The following is a 16,870-nucleotide window of genomic DNA, read 5'->3' as shown; positions in this document are numbered from 1 at the left end:
TGAAATGAAATGCTGCTAAAGAATGTTTTATTCTGTGCAATTTCTCTTCTGAGGTCAGTCAATATAGCGCTAAGATTTCTCGAAAATTCGAGTGTGTTGGATGCATTTATATTGACCTCTGGAAAGGATAAGCAAAAGTCAAGTCGCAAATTGCATAAAATCGTCAAATCTAATAAAAACCATACCAATATTTTGATTTTCAATGCTAAAGTATGTTTTATTTATTGTTGTTTCTCGTTTGAGGTCAGTCAATATTATATTTAGATTCCTGAAAAATTCGAGTGTGTCGGGCATTTATATTGACCCCTGAAAAGCAGGGATAAGCAAAAGCCAAACTACAAATTGCATAAAACCGTATCATGTAAAACTCAGAATTAAATAAAAATCATACCAATATTTTGATTCAGCTTTTGGTTTCTTAAATTTCAGAACTAAATGTAACTGACTGAACCGCTATTACTCTCTCCGTCTCATTGTATATGTCCCTTTTGAAAAATATTGTTAGAATTGTACAATTGTAATGAATTCATTGTTATAATTTCGTCAGACAAATATCTAGTTGATTTTGAAAATTTTACGATAGAAGAAAAAAATATATGAAGTGTAATCATAGACCCAAACACTAATCTATTTGTTAAGAATGATTCCGGAGATCTGAAACAATGGATACCTGTGACGGCAATACTCAGGAGCCGTCTCTATAAATGTTCTTCAGCCATGTGCCAATGAATTTAGTTTGCTTAATATTCTAATGAGTATCATTAAAAGTCAACCAAACAAAATGCTTAAATTTAGCGACTACCTTAAAATAGTCTCATGTAATGTTCATGTTACTGACAGATAGATAAGTAAGAGATGTAGCTTACGCTTTCATAAAAGAAAATCTAATTGACAATGTCTGATTGGTTACACTCACGCTGCTAATAATAATGAGACCTTTGTATGCACATAAATCTACCCAATTAAAATTAGTCAGCACAATTTGGTGTACGCTTTCCATAAATCCATGTTGTGTAAAAATGGGACGTAACATGTCGAAAAAAATGATCATTCTCCTAGGCAGAGTGTTCTTGATTTTCTTGATGAACATCGGAGGAGTTCTGTCAGACCCTCAGACTAAGTTGTTGAAGGAAGATTGCAGCCAGTTTGCAATTGGCATCGAAATGTCGGAGTTCTTGAGCAATTTTAACAAAACGTTTGGAGACATCAGGAAGCAGTTGTTGACGGACAGCAGCATTCACTTTGCGACTGCAGTTGAAATGAATGTGTATGGAATGGTGCAGTGCAGAAATTATCTTTCGAGTGCAGATTGCGTGGCTTGCCTTGATGTTGCCTGGACTCGAATCAGACGTAATTGTCCTTCCGGTGATGGTGGTCATGTCATATACCAAGGCTGCTTTCTCAGGTTCAAAATTACAATTTCTACTCTAATCAGTTCCTTCTGCATTTATAAATACTTCGCAAAAAAAAAAAAAAATTAGTCATGAACTATAAGAACTGACAGTTAAATGGATATTTCCGTGAGGTACGAAGCACGCAACTTCTTTACACAGAGTATTCTGATCACATTTGAATCGTCTGCTGGGGTATGCAGCACCAAGAAGAGTAAATATGATTCGGGCATTTTCAGTCCAGTAGTGGAAGGGTTACTAACAGATCTTGTAGCTGCCACACCGAAAATAAAAGGCTTCTTTGCAGCGACTACAAGGCCAGTGCTTAATGGTGGTGCAACAGGATCAGTTTATGCTGTTGCACAATGTATTGAAACTATAAGCAGAAAGGATTGTCAAAGTTGCTTGACAATTGGGTATAATAACATACAGAGCTGTCCTCCTGCTTCAGAGGCAAGTTCTGCTGATGCTGGTTGTTTTCTCAGATACTCGGATGCCTCATTTTTTGCTGATAAACGCGTGACTAATATCACACCCTATCTAGGAAAAAGTAAGAAACGGGAATTAATTTACAATTTTATTAAGTTTCTCACAAATTGTCAAGCCATATAATTTGATCTTTGCAATATGAAATTTTGTGTAAGTTGTGAAATCCATGTTTCAGGAAATATGAGATCGAAGACAGCGATTACCTGGGGTGTAGTTGGTAGTTTATGCTTTCTTTTGCTCATATTCGGAGTGTTTTTATGGTATCAATTAGTAAGAAGGCCGAATATGGCTGACAGAGGTATCAATGAAGGCTGGTTACATTAACTAGGATCAACCTTTATGAATAATCTCCATTTTGAATTTAACAGCTTTTCTGTATGCCAGGTGATATAGTAGGGGTAGACAAGTTACAGGGTCCGGTTATTTACAATTTCAAAGATTTGAAATCTGCGACTAGGAGCTTCAGCGAGGACTCCAAAATAGGAGAAGGAGCATTCGGAGATGTATACAAGGTGTTATTTAATTTTTAATAATCTTCCTCTGATACCTTAAGGTTTTAGATGGACTTGTTACTTTAAATTTACCTAGTCCTTGACGGTAACAAAACATCTACCTGATTCTTTTTTATGTTAATTATCAGGGAATAATGAAGAATGGAGATATAGTTGCTGTAAAGAAACTTTCTGTAACAACCAGCAAAGCCAAGACTGATTTTGAGAATGAAGTAAGGCTTATAAGTAATGTTAATCACCGGAATATAATCCGTTTATTAGGCTGTGGTGGCAGAGGAGCAAACCTACTTCTTGTGTTCGAATACATGGCAAACGGAAGCCTTGACACGTTCCTTTATGGCGAGTTTCCTTTTACTCTCTACTTATGAGCAGCTTATGATACAAAAATTATGCATCTAGGAAGAATATTCTTGAAGAAGTTACAATTGGCAGGTGAAAAACGAGGGTCTCTAAGCTGGAAACATCGCGTTGACATAATCCTTGGCATTGCAAGGGGGCTTGCGTATATTCATGAACAATTCCATTCATGCATCATACATCGAGACATAAAATCTAGCAACATTCTACTCGATGATGATTTTCAACCCAAAATTGCGGACTTTGGGTTGGCAAGACTTATATGTGATGATCAAAGTCATGTTAGCACTAAATTTGCAGGGACAGTGTAAGTCCACCGACACTCACCTCACTGGTTCTTAGCTTCAATTTCTTAAAATTAAATTAAGAACAGTATGGTTTGGAATAGTACACGTAGAATTCACAAATCTGTCAATAATGCAGGGGCTACACAGCACCGGAGTATGCAGTCCACGGACAATTGTCTGAGAAAGTTGATACCTACGCCTTTGGTGTCGTGGTCCTTGAAATTGTAGCTGGCAAAAGATGCACCAATTTGACAGCAGAGCCTGTTGCAGTTTCTCTCCTCGAACATGTAAGCAAGAACTAGTAATCCGAATAACAATTCTGCATCTTTGTGAAATAGACCTTTTACTAGTTATCTGCTAACTTTGCTTCTCATGATGTCACAGGCATGGAATTTCTATGAAAATGCCACACTTTCAGATTTCGTCGATGAGACTTTAGATCCAAAAGATTATGTTGTCGATGATGTTAGAAAGATCATAGAGATTGCATTGATGTGCACTCAGTCACCGACTTCTGTTAGGCCAACAATGTCGAAAGTAGTTGCTCTTCTGACAGATGATCATTCCATAGAACAAAAACCAGTAGGCAAACCCACTTTTTTCTAGTTAAAACTATTTGATTGAACTTCTTGTATTAAATGGATTTGTGTCATTTTCTTTGAGTTTATAAATTTGATTTCTTTAATCTTCGGAAATTATAGTAAAGTAGTGAAGCTTGTGGAGATTGAGCATTGTGCTGGAAACTATTTAACTATGTAAGGGATGCCTACCAGAAATAATTTCAAAAATTTTTAAATTAGAAAAAAGGATGAATGGCAATTAGCAAATTTATGGTCAGAGATGTAGCGCATAGTTGAAATTAAATCTCAGCAGTTAAAGTATGGCAATATTAGCGAATTTAACTGAGAATCTTTCAGGTGTCAGAAGTGCTCAGTTTCCATTCAAAGTTCGAGCACTAAACTTATTCAAGATGCAAATATTTATATAAATTACGTGCAAATTATGTGAGTAGACTTTTGTTTGAATAGGTTTCAGTTATGTGATTGAATTTTGATCGAATGTACTAAAATATTCTTGACAATGACGACTCTGATAATCTGTAGCTGATATTTCTGAGTTCTTACTCGTATTACTGATGATTTGTAGGTGTAATCAGATTCGAATATCCACATTCAGACAGATGTGAGAAGTTTTCATCATCAAATTTTTTCTTTTCTTTATCTTAAAGGTTTTGAACTTTGCTTCAGGGCTCGGATAGAACATATATTTACAGATTCCTTTAATTTGATTGGGATTTTAAAGATTTTTTTTTTATTCATGAAATCTGAGGGTATTCAATTGGGATCGTATAAAATCTATTAAAATCTTGAGGCATTCAATTGGGATTTTAAATTATGCTACAATAATTGGGTGGTATTCAATCATGACAGCTCTTTTATGATTTGTACTACTTTGCAAGTACATATCCTTTCTTCTCTTCTTGTGTATTATATGTTATTTTTCAAGTCTTAGCAAAGAACAAATTAGGATCATAGGTTAGGAAAAACTTCCTCTTGCAGCCAAAATGCTTCATCTCAACTACTAATCGCTGTTTCTGAGAATAAGCTTTTTGCTATTAGCCAAAGTTTCCCTTTATTGTTATTGAATGTTTTATGTAAACAATTTGTTGATTACTTGATTGGTTCTTCAAAACAAAAGAGTAACGGAAGAATGATCATCCAATTCCAATCTGATGATTATGCCCAAGTACGCAGGTTCAATGATCAAACTACTCAACTCGTGGTAGATATAAACAAATTAAAGGAATATGTCATTGGCTAAACTCTCAGACTTTTCATTGCTGGTAAGGTACAAGGTAACATACTCATCTGGTATAGAGGCATGCAGGTTAAAGGGAAATCAGATAGAGAAGCTACTAGCAGAGCAACAACACAACAAGCCTGCTGCTTATTTTTAAATTTAATGAAGTACAAGATAATTAAAAATGATGCAGCAACAGTTCACACCCTTCCACGGAACCAAATTTAACAAGCATTTAACGCCCAGTAAGCTCTGACAAAGTAGCAGTAGCATTGGACATTGATGGTGGAGGAACATCTGGGACATCACGAATTCTGTCTTCTGAGTTGACAAATGTGGGCCTGCTCAGAGGTCCTCTTTCAAGTGATCGATCACTTATAAGCAAAACGACAACTTCAGGCATTGTAGGCCTTAATGAAGCTGGTGACTGGGTGCACATTAGCGCAATCTCAATAACCTTCTTAACGTCTTCTGCTTGGTATTCGTCCGAATCTAATGACTCATCAACCAGCTTTAGATGCATGTTATTGTCGTGCAGCTTCCATGCCTGATAAGATATACGACAAAAATTATGTGGTCAATTTACATTATTCCTCTATCAGAAGTATTACGCACATACTGATTACCATTTCTTTCCAAATACCAGTACACGACATTGTAGTGAAATTTAATTTTTAATAATTTTTGATAGTCATAGAGCTGTCGTAGGATCTGAAAATCTATGTGTATATATATCTGTCATGCTATTTAGCTTCTTCATTGTATTCATCATCTGAAACTGGCAAAAAAAAAAAATCGTAGAAAATAACAAATGAACCAAACTTTGAATACTATAAATGCCATAACTTACGTATTCAAGGAGGAAATCAGTATCTCTTTCTATATTTGTGTCACCACACCGCCGGCCACTTATAATTTCAAGCAGCACAACGCCAAAACTGTAGGTATCAGCTTTCTCAGACAACTGCCCCTGGAGTGCATACTCAGGTGCTGTGTAACCTCTGTTGAATTACAAGGGTTATTGAATTTATTAGTTTCAAATATTTTCGCGCAGTCTGAATAGCTATTGTATTATATTTCAAAACAAACAAAAAATAATATATTAGCAAAAAATTGTTTGATGGATGAACTGAAACTTACAGGGTGCCGGCAAATTTTGTGTTGAGATGAGTTTGATCCTCAGGTAAAAGCCTTGCCAAACCAAAATCTGCAATCTTAGGCTGAAGTTCATCATCAAGTAGAATGTTACCAGGCTTTATATCACGGTGTATAATACGAACATGGAACTGCTCATGTAGATAAGCAAGACCCCTAGCTGTCCCATAGATAATATTAAACCTTTGTTGCCAGTTAAGAGACCCTCGTTTTCCACCTGTAGGATGATGACACATGCAAACTCAGTTTTGGAAAACTATGAGGAATGGTATCACATATTTTGTATATTAAAGAGAATGCAGATAATGCAATGGTTTACAATAAGAAACTAATGTTGTGTTTGGTTGGGGTGAATGAAAATGGAGGGAATGGAATGAGATTTGAACTATAATTTAGTTGAATTTATAATAATTTCATTCCTTCCATCATTCCATTCCTATCATCCTTAACTAGAGCTCAATCCTCCATTTTGTGAAGGAATGCACCATTCTATTGCATTCACCCCAACCAAACACAACATAAGAGATTCTATGACAATGAGACAGTGTACTGGAATTTAAAAGGTATTTCACCATATAAGAAGCTGTCAAGACTTCCATTTTCCATGTACTCATAAACAAGGAGTAGGTCTGGTCCTTTGCTACTACAACCTAAAAGACGGACGAGATTCCTGTGGTGGACATTACTAATAAGCCTCACTTCACTCTCAAAATCTGCCTTTGCTTTGCTGGTGCAGAGAGCTAGCCTCTTGACTGCTACTATATTACCATTCTTTACGATGCCCTGTTCAGTCGTATAACCAAATAACATTAGCCAAATGTTGAAAGAACAGGACTAGTACATACTAAAACCTGAAGAATATTACCTTGTATACATCTCCAGAGCCTCCTTCTCCCAGTTTATATTCTGGGCTAAAGTTTTTTGTTGCTGATTTTAAGTCTTTGTAATTGTAAGTTACTGGCCCCTGCAATTCGGTTGACCCTAGTTTACCTGTTCAAAAACGAGAAAATTCATAACTAAAATATAAATTGTATTGTGAGGGATGGCGGAGGAATGAAAGTATGAAAAACCAATGCCAATAACTGATGAAAACCTCTTGGAGAAATTCTTTTCTTTCTTGATAATCTAAATCGCAGAAGTAAAGCTAGTACTAGCAAAAGAAAGCCAAAACCACCAAGAACACCCCCAATTATTGCTTTTTTGTTCCTCGAGCCTCCTGAAAAAACACAAATTCTGTAATTACAACCATTTATGATGATTAAATCATCTAATTGTTGAATTTAGTTGCATTACCTGATCGGAGGTATCTTGAAATATTAATTGTCTGGTTGCTAGCAAAAAAAGGAGTATTTGTATATCTCATGAAACAACCAGCATCAAAAGCTCTCGCCCCAGTACGAGGAGGACAACTCTTGATATTTTCTAAAGCTACATTCATGCAATTCTGACACTCAATTTCAGTAACAGTTTCAGCACATTGTGCCATGGCATAAACCGTCGTATTACCCCCTGGGGCAACTTTAGTCGCGGTAGCTGCATAGAAATTTTTTGTCTTTGGCGTAGCAATTACAAGATCGCTCAATAAAGCTTCCACAACTGCAGTATATGATGTAGCTGACGCAGTTCCATTTCTTATTGTGCCATTGTCACATCTTCCCGCGTTCCCTAAAGCATTTGCTGTGCCGTAAAACCTGTTGGTCTCATACCTTGAGCAACACAATATCCAACATTAGGGGTAAGCTAGTTAGTACCTTAATAGGAAACCTTGAACTATTAGTACTGAAATTTTAAGCATTTTCAGTTCTATCAAATTAGTAAATACGCCAACTGCCCATTATTTGACATATGGAATTTGTTACTATACCTGAGGAAGCAGCCATCATATATGACACGAGCACCATTGACCAATCTACAATACTTTCGAATATCAACTGCTGCAATATCAAAGCAAGAGACACAATCCGCAGTGGAAAGATAGTTTCTGCACTGAACAATGGCGTAGACAGGATTGCTGCTCCTAGCCAGCTGTGCAGTTGCAAAGTGTGTTCTGTTTATGGACAACTGTCGTCTAAGATCAGCCAAGGTTGCATTCAGATTGCTGAAGAATTCAGAAGTGGCATTTACTTGACTGCAACCCTGGTTTATCAAATTAGCTTGTGGTTGTGACATAACAAATTCTATCATCCATAATGCCAGCACCAGCACCGCGGCCATCTTCCATAACAACTTCATTGCTTCCGTCTAAATCAGGCTTCACATCAACAGAATATAGGTTAATTAAAGTTAGGCCAATACCTATTCTTGAATGACAACAAAAATATTTGTGTAGCTCATTCTAATAGAAATGTAGGAATGAACAGAACAGACCTGGGGAATATAAAGCTTCAAGCAAGTACTGCAGTGATCAGTTTGGCTTCAACTCCTTGAGCATGTATCACTTATTTATACACATCATACTCGACGTTTATCAACAGCAACGTATTGAATATAATTATCTTATTATTCTCCTTTGTTCATGCATATCAGTGTTAATCTTTGCACGTCAGGCGGCATTTTTTTTCCTATAATCAATTCCATGCAGACAGATGAAGAAGAAGACAATAATTGAAATAGTCAACCACAATAAACTAAGCTAAAACACTGATAGACAATTACAAATGAAGTATAACCAAAAAGACCTAAAACTAAAGTTTCCTCCTATTTATCATACAAAATGAAGTCCCCAGATCTGAAATCATGGAGATTATACCTAGGTGGCCTCTGTATGATCTTGCAAAACATGTGATGACAATTTTTTATCAGTCGAATAATCCGATCATCGGATGACTTGCCCCATCTCCCCCAAAAAAGGGCTAAACTCAAGCATTACATTCATGCAAAGTGGTGCAACAGCTAACATATCCAGGTTATGTATACATTTAAGTACTCAACACTTAATAATGTACTAAGATTAATATGTTGTGTTCATACTACATTATTGCAGCAAGTACACAAGATGTTGGTCATTACTAGTAATAGAAAGAACATTCCGTGACTTGTAAGTTGTAAACAACTGTCTGACTTTTAGGCGGCACAGATCATAGGAATCTAAGAGCAAGGAAGTCAGAATAATAATCAACATATACAAAAATAAAGATAAGGACATACTCTGCGGTTTTTAAGGCTATATAGTCTCGAAAAGCCGCCACACCAGGATACATCACAGCGGGGATTTCTAGAAGGAAAATGTTAGGTACCCCAAAAATGTTGCCAAATTTTTTCCCAAGTTGGCAACATACTATTGGTTGAACTCACACTAATAATAATGGGACCTCTGTATGCACATCAACCACTCAACGTCATTTGTGATACATAGCACTACTTCTGTAATGTTAAGAAGGGGATTTTCTCCACTTCTCTCCTTCTTTCCTCCTTTTTCTTTGTTTCGAAATATACTCACACGAATTCTGAAAAGAGAGAAACAAGCAACGAGACCTACTCCCTATCAAAATCAAGCATTCGCTTTTAATCAAGCGCCTAAAATGATGTCATTTCAGTGACTTCTAGTGCTGATAATTTACTTCAAAGCCATTTTCTCTGATTAGCCCGATATATCATAGTACACCGCTGGTTTGGTCGGGTCTTGAGACCATCACGGAGGACTTAAAACCGACCAAAATACTTCTTCTACTGAAATATAGTGTTACTCCACGTATAAAATTACAAAACAAAAATATATTATGTTTACAATTCAAATAGAGCAGATACGAAAACAAAAAACTTGAGTACTTGTACTGAAAACAAAAAAGAAAAAGGAATTACACTCTTTATCTGTTCAATCTTCATACTATTATCTTCCGGCCATTTTGGTGGGAGAATGTGGACTCATCACTGCAGCTTGTTTTATGGTATCATGTGCTGAAAAACTCCCGAACACGACGCGTCTTACATAGAGTCTGATTACTGGAGCTTTATTGTCTTCACTTGATGATAGAATCTCTATTTACTTGGGCTATATGCTTCTTTATTAACACAGTAACTTAAAACTTAGTAACAGAAAACATGCCACAGGGATTTAGGCCAAATCTTTTGACACCAACCTCGTAGCTAACGGCCTACAAAATCGGACAAAGTAGCAGTAGCATTGGACACTGATTGGGGAGGAGTACTATGTGTATCCTCACGGATTCTGTTTTCTGAATGGACAAAAGTAGGCTTGCTAAGCGGTCTTTGCTCGAGTGATCGATCATCACTTAATAGCAGAACAACGACTTCAGACATTGTTGGCCTCAAAGAAGCTGGTGACTGTGTGCACATTAGAGCAATCTCTATGATCTTCTTGGCATCTTCTGTTGTGTAGTCATTCGGGTCTAGTGTCTCATCGACCAACTTCAAATGCATATCCTTTTCGTGTAGCTTCCAGGCCTAATATAACACGGTACCAGCAAACTTAATATAAAGTCATAAAGGAGCCCGGTTTAGAAGATTGTGTAGGAGAACATGTATTTCATTTCAAATTTTGGATTTTAAATGACATGATTTGAGATGTCATTTCAAATTCTCAACTTTATACTAGTATTTGAATGTCATGGATTTCAAATGAAATCCAAATCCCGCTTTTTTGTGTATTCAAATATGTCATTTGGTCAAATCCAGAATTTCAAATGAAATTCCAGCTCCCAAACAGGTAACTACTGGTTAGTCTAGTCACTTTTCGATCATAATATACGTATTCAAAATTTCAGTACATAGAAGAACTTACGTATTCAAGGAGGAAATCAGTGTCAGACTCAATATTTGTGTCACTGCAGCGTCGGCCACTGACAATTTCAAGGACCACAACACCAAAACTGTAGGTATCTACTTTCTCGGATAATTGTCCTTGAAGTGCATACTCTGGTGCTGTATAACCTCTGCAGGATTATTTATTCACCGATATATTAGTTTGAAATATTTATTTTGACTGAAAGAACAATATATTGATTACGAAACAACAAAAAATGTATGAAGTTCATGGCTACTATTAGTTCAACTTACAGAGTCCCAGCAAATTTTGTGTTAAGATGACTCTGATCCTCAGGTAAAAGCCTTGCTAACCCGAAATCAGCAATCTTAGGTTGTAGTTCATCATCAAGTAGAATGTTTCCGGGCTTGATATCTCGATGTATGATACGAACGTGAAACTGTTCATGTAGATAGGCAAGGCCCCTGGCTGTCCCGAAGATTATGTCAAATCTTTGTTTCCAATTGAGAGTGCCCCGTTTTCCACCTGTAAACAATAAAATTAAATCTATGTAAAATATAATTCATAAGCTTTCTGAGAAATTAAGGTGGTGCAGTGTTTCAAGAAGTTCCACAAGTAGCTTTTTTTATGCTAACTCACCATATAAGAATCTATCAAGACTGCCATTTTCCATGTATTCGTAGACAAGAAGTAGATCTGGTCCTTTGCTGCTGCATCCTAGCAGACGGATGAGGTTTCGATGATGGACATTACTGATAAGCCTAACTTCGCTCTCAAATGATGCCTTTGCTTTTGTAGTACTTAGAGCTAGCCTCTTGACTGCAACTATATTTCCATTCTTTACGATTCCCTGTTCAATAACATAACATCAAAATACAACTTCATGTTATTCACAATAAAAATTATTTACATGACACAAAACAGGGGAAATTGATATCTGAAACAAACTCAATCGGTTGAGATTTCTGCCTTTCTGGCATGACAAAACAGAATTTTCAAGACGGAAACAGTTATATATTACCTTGTATACATCTCCGGAACCTCCTTCTCCTAGTTTATATTCTTCATTAAAATTCTTAGTTGCCGATTTTAGTTCCTTGTAGTTGTAAGTCACTGGTCCCTGCAGCTCAGTTGATCCCAGTATATGACCTAGTGTGGAATAAAAATTTTACAGATACCGTTCATAAGTCAGTAGTTGTACAAAATTGTAAATAGTTTTGATGCTGTTTCGAGTTGAGCATAATTACCTCTTTGAGCTACCTTCTTCTTTCCTGATAAACGGTACCATAAAAGCAAAGCAAGTAGGATCAACAGAAGGCCTACACCGCCAGCAATACCCCCAATGATTGCCTTCTTATCGCTTGATCCTCCTGAATGTTACAAAATCATTAGCCAAACAGTTATTCTATGTACACTTTGAAATTCTCTAAATGTAGAACGTAAAGCAACAAGTCGTCTTACCATCTTTCAAGTACTTCTTAATATTTGTTGTCTCATTACTTGCAAAGAAAGCGGAGTCATCATATCTCATAAAGCAACCAGCATCGATAGCTCTTGCCCCAGACCGAGGAGGACAACTCTTGATGTTTTCATAAGCAACATTCATGCAATTCTGACATTCCGTCTCAGTTACAGTTTCAGCACATTGTGCCACAGCATATACGGTTGTGTTACTTCCCACAACTTGCTCTGTCGTTGCAGCATAGTAACCTTTTATCTTTGGAGTCGCGAGTAATAGATTGTTTAGTACATCTCCGGCTGCTGTGTTAAAATTTGCTGATGTGCTATTCGCTACAGTATCATTGTTACATCTTCCTGTATTGCCTAAAGCAGTAGCTGTCGTGTAAAAGCCATTACTCTCGTACCTTAATTAAGAAAAAATATTAACAATACCGTAAGGAAATTTCTACTTAAATGACAGAGTGTTTGATCTAAAGTTATTAAACAGTGAGGGTACCTGAGAAAGCAGTCATCATAAATAACACGAGCACCATTAGCCAATTTGCAGATACTGCGGATGTCAAGAGCGGCCCTATCGAAGCACGAGACACATTCTGCAGTGGAAAGATACTTTCTGCACTGAAACATAGTGTAGACTGGATTCGTCGTCCTGGCCTGCTGTTGTGTGCCAAAGTAGGTTCTGTTTACTGTTATTTCTCGTCTGAGGTCGGCCAATGTTGTGTTCAGATTCCTGAAAAATTCGAGTGTGCTGGATGCATTATATTGACTGCACCCTGAATTCAGGATAGTATCGTTTTTTTGCTGAGCCATAACGGATTCCACCACCAGCACCAGCGCCACCACTGCCACAATCATACTCCACCAACGCTTCATTGTATCTGATTCTGAACATCACATGAGCACAACACATTATTAGTACACCAGAAATTTCTTTAAAAAGAAAAAAGGCCAAGTCTCTGGCCTCAGGATGATCGAGTTACATCTGTATTTCCACGGATTCCATTTGCTTGATATCCGTATCAACGCAATTGGAATCTCTATACAGATGTAACTCGATCATCTTCAAACATACAGCTAGTTGGCGTAGCAACTAGCTGTATGTTTGCCTCGATTCAGGTAACTAAATCTGTACAAGATAGGCAGCTATACCAATATGAATGCAGTTGCTTAGTTGCAAATATGGACTGGCAAGTATGATTTATATATAGGCATGTTACACAAGACTATAATGTAGTTGTAGACTAAGCTATCTAGTCCATGAATATGTGGCCTAATTCCCAGTTGGCGACATAAACTTTCCAAATTTCACTTTCAAACGACCAAGTCCTCGAACCACAAGTCACTTATTTTTATCTGCGGCTTGCGTAGACATTACTTTAAAATAACTTAAAAGACCGAGTCGTGGCTGCGATATTTTCGAAAAACTTGATAAGCACTCAGAAACTTAATTTTTTGACAAATTAAAAAAATGATAATGCACTATAAAAAGTATATATATATATATATATATGTAATTTATATTTTAAAAGGTACAGCAGTATAAGTAGAACATAATTATCACAAACATACATTATGATCCATTTTTTCAACTGGAAGTTCACGGTCAGCTGAGCAGAGGATGATTGTGGTAATCTTACAGTATTATACTAAACTAAGAACTTGCTTACTCATGCATATCTGAACTCTTATTCTATTGAATAAATACTTTGTTATTAAAATATATCCCCATACAAGTTGAATTTGTTTTTTTGCGTATTCTGATATAATAGAAGAAAGAGTAAACTTTACAGTTGTGATTATAGTTTAGACCGATTTTCAAAAAGTTGGTTAGAATTCCAAATTTTCAAAAAAAATGGTCATTTCAAAAAGATGGTCAAACTTTGACTCGCGTTAAAAGTCACTGACGGGAGCTTAATGGGAGACACATTTTTTAAAAGGGGGCCAAAGTTTGGACATTTTTCTGAAAATTTGAAACTCAATTTTACCATTCTGTCCGTTACTCCGTTAGGGACATTTAATGGGAGTCACACTTTTAAAAAGAGGAGCCAAAGTTTGATAATATTTTTGAAAATTTAGAATTCTGACCAACTTTTTGAAAATCAGTGTAAATTTTGGCCGCAATTTTGAAGTTTACTTCTAAAAAAAAATATGTTACTGATTTTTTGCTGATAGCTCAAATGATATGATTCAATTCTTGATCATCGGAAAATATTTCGAATATTAAGAATTTCGATTTTACTCCCGATCACTCGAAAATTCTTGTAATATACATATTTATATTTTTTTTTGAAGGAATACATATTTATATATTAGTAACTCTCTTTTCTTGACGAAGCTGACAGAAAGTATACAGCACAATAAATAGGTAATGTGGAAAATGCAAATTCCAACTTTATATGCTCAACTACATGATTGTCCGTCTATATGTCACTTTCTAATTGCCGTGCCCTCAACTTCATTTCAGCGACGACCTCAACATATAGTCAAGGTCAGTGTTCAATTTTCCGTTTTGATTTTTCATAATTTCTTATTTTATTAATTATTTAGCAAAATCCAAATTACATTGACTCCGAATATATGGTCTTGTGAAATCGAGAAGACGTGGACTCAGACCAGTTTCATGATAAAACTATCCAGCGTCTCTTTTTTGGGGAAGGCAAAAATGGGTTTATTCAGTGTAAATGAATCAGGTTTATTTAGTGTGAATGAATCATATTACTCCCTCCGTCCCTTTTTATCTGTCCATTTTAGAAAAAAAAACACATACCAAGGAATAATTGATTGTATAAACTTTTTCATTAAATACCTCTAATTAATATCTTGAAAATGGTGGAATACCCCTACTTTATGTCTTGAAAATATGAATTCAACCAAGTTTTAAATAAGTCAAGCCTTGAAAATTGAAATTATGGAGATATATTTGAAAAACTATCATTAAATTAGTTTTGAAAGTATAAATGGACAGATAAATTGGGACAAATTTTTACTTCCAAAGTGGACAGATAAATAGGGACGGAGGGAGTATATTTTTGAGAAATAGTGTCTGAATGTCTCAATTATTATTATTTATTAAATTATTTTTTTAACGTAGGAACCAGCCGCTACCCTTTGGGTGCGCACTGGGTAAACCCAAGCGCGACAGGTTTTGATTCAGGAGGCATAATCACAAATTCTGCTCTCTACCTGTGACCAAGAGGATACATGTCCCGTTTTTTAACCAGCTGAACCAACCCGGGCTTTATTAAAAAAATATAATTCATTCGACCCTGGTTTATGGGGCAGGTCCTGAAATTTAAAATTCAACTTCTTAATAAATTTTTTAAAATTGTGATTCAAGTCACTCCATAAACGGCTGTAATTTAGTACAAATGAATTAATTTTTTCTTATTCAGTTAAAAAACAAACATTCATGTAATGTTTTTGAATTTTTTATAACTTTGTTCAAAACTCAACTTAAAGTTGTATTTTGAGTTGACAATAAACTAGTACAGTAGCATTTTGAGTTGAAAATCAAATTAAAAATAGTATTTTTAGTTTTTTTTTCCAAAATTTAAGAAATCTAGACGATATCACTGACTTAAAGTTTTGATTTTTTTTCAAGAATTTGGTTTTGATCCTGACTGATGTTTGAACTTCAATTTTATGTAAGTTTAGATTTTTCATAAACACCGTATCCCCTCTATTTGAATGTACCGGTGTTTAAAATTATTATATTTTTAAAAAAATTTGTTATAAAAATATTAGTATCATAAAAAAAATATTCACAAATATGCAATCAATTTTTTTTAAAAAACGTGAAAGAAAAAAAATCAAAGACACTGGTTTTTCCATTTTCTAAGACATGCACCTAACTTTTAGAAATAGGCAATATTCCACAAAAGCAATGAGTTAGCAACTCACTTGAAAACTCCATCTGTTAGGTTACAAGTCACGACAGAATCATGGAATAAAATTTTTACATTCTCAAATGATTCCAATCCCACCAAAAGTATTGTTCAATATGTAATTTAAAAATTATTCGGCACCGGAGATGCATGAATAAAATAATATTCCAGTATCTTCATATTCTCTTTCATTGTCAAACTAAAGACCTGGGAGAGTGATGTTCATGGTCAATGGCTGTTAGTTCCATATGTGCATTCCATTCATTTTTCCTTTTCCAACAGCGTTATGGAAAAACTTCCGTTCGGTTATTACGTCCCATTACAAATTTAGCAGTGATCCAAAAATATCTAGATTTGTATCAGTGATAATTCACTACTCACATTCAAATTTGAATCACATATTTTATTATGAAATAATCGTTTTGTTTTTTCTATCTTTTATTATCGGATTTAAAATTAATTATTATTAATAATAATAGGTTGTAATTAATAATTAATAAATTTACTTTTTATAATAAAACTTACAATAATAATAATAATAAAATTAGCCAAATACCTTGCAATAAAATTAATTCGAAAGAATTTCTAAGTCAACATAAAAAGATAAAAAATAATGACGCCCATATTATATCTAGAGATGCATTGATTGAGTATTTGTGGAAAGAAAATATTAATTCAGAAATTTATGCATCAATATATTTTATATGTTTATTAATTTGGAAAAATAGTTGTTTCTCTCGTTTATCAAATCAACAAGAATATTATTTTGTTTAATAATATTAGCAATTAAGTATATAATTTAAACACTTTT

The 16,870-nt window shown here is 35.2% G+C and overlaps 3 protein-coding genes across 3 annotated transcripts; 1 reads left to right on the top strand and 2 right to left on the bottom strand.

Moving 5' to 3' along the window:
* Nucleotides 1–920: 920 nt before the first annotated feature.
* On the top strand, nt 921–3,679 carry LOC108201337 (cysteine-rich receptor-like protein kinase 42). The gene is given in 7 exon segments (XM_064085614.1): nt 921–1,405; nt 1,526–1,941; nt 2,056–2,178; nt 2,265–2,392; nt 2,521–3,056; nt 3,173–3,323; nt 3,421–3,679. Coding segments are annotated over 7 exon segments (2,052 nt in total). The 5' UTR covers nt 921–929; the 3' UTR covers nt 3,643–3,679.
* A 1,176-nt stretch (nt 3,680–4,855) lies between these two features.
* LOC108202730 (cysteine-rich receptor-like protein kinase 42) lies at nt 4,856–9,546 on the bottom strand. Its single transcript, XM_017371257.2, has 9 exons — nt 8,359–9,546; nt 7,856–8,242; nt 7,285–7,697; nt 7,085–7,207; nt 6,857–6,981; nt 6,564–6,774; nt 5,977–6,208; nt 5,687–5,837; nt 4,856–5,383 (listed from the first exon to the last, which is right to left on the bottom strand). The coding sequence occupies exons 2-9, from the start codon at nt 8,221–8,223 to the stop codon at nt 5,072–5,074; spliced, it is 1,935 nt and encodes a 644-aa protein (XP_017226746.1). The 5' UTR covers nt 8,224–8,242; nt 8,359–9,546; the 3' UTR covers nt 4,856–5,071.
* A 139-nt stretch (nt 9,547–9,685) lies between these two features.
* LOC108202729 (cysteine-rich receptor-like protein kinase 2) lies at nt 9,686–13,471 on the bottom strand. The gene is made up of 9 exons (XM_017371256.2): nt 13,325–13,471; nt 12,672–13,059; nt 12,176–12,579; nt 11,962–12,084; nt 11,736–11,863; nt 11,354–11,564; nt 11,008–11,239; nt 10,733–10,883; nt 9,686–10,395 (listed from the first exon to the last, which is right to left on the bottom strand). The coding sequence occupies exons 2-9, from the start codon at nt 13,046–13,048 to the stop codon at nt 10,078–10,080; spliced, it is 1,944 nt and encodes a 647-aa protein (XP_017226745.1). The 5' UTR covers nt 13,049–13,059; nt 13,325–13,471; the 3' UTR covers nt 9,686–10,077.
* Nucleotides 13,472–16,870: the final 3,399 nt, after the last annotated feature.

Source organism: Daucus carota, chromosome 9, assembly GCF_001625215.2.
Source record: "Daucus carota subsp. sativus chromosome 9, DH1 v3.0, whole genome shotgun sequence".
NCBI lineage: Eukaryota > Viridiplantae > Streptophyta > Magnoliopsida > Apiales > Apiaceae > Daucus > Daucus carota.
This window is presented reverse-complemented; position numbering and strand designations above follow the sequence as displayed.

Coding starts and splice junctions, on each gene's coding strand:
- LOC108202730 (XM_017371257.2), bottom strand. CDS start 8,223: ATGAAGTTGTTATGGAAGATGGCCGCGGTGCTGGTGCTGGCATTATGG. Junction 6,209..6,563: donor TCTTGACAGCTTCTTATATG/GTGAAATACCTT, acceptor ATCATCCTACAG/GTGGAAAACGAGGGTCTCTT. Junction 5,384..5,686: donor CTGATTTCCTCCTTGAATAC/GTAAGTTATGGC, acceptor ATATCTTATCAG/GCATGGAAGCTGCACGACAA.
- LOC108202729 (XM_017371256.2), bottom strand. CDS start 13,048: ATGAAGCGTTGGTGGAGTATGATTGTGGCAGTGGTGGCGCTGGTGCTG. Junction 12,580..12,671: donor TATGATGACTGCTTTCTCAG/GTACCCTCACTG, acceptor TTCTTAATTAAG/GTACGAGAGTAATGGCTTTT. Junction 10,884..11,007: donor ACAAAATTTGCTGGGACTCT/GTAAGTTGAACT, acceptor ATAATCCTGCAG/AGGTTATACAGCACCAGAGT.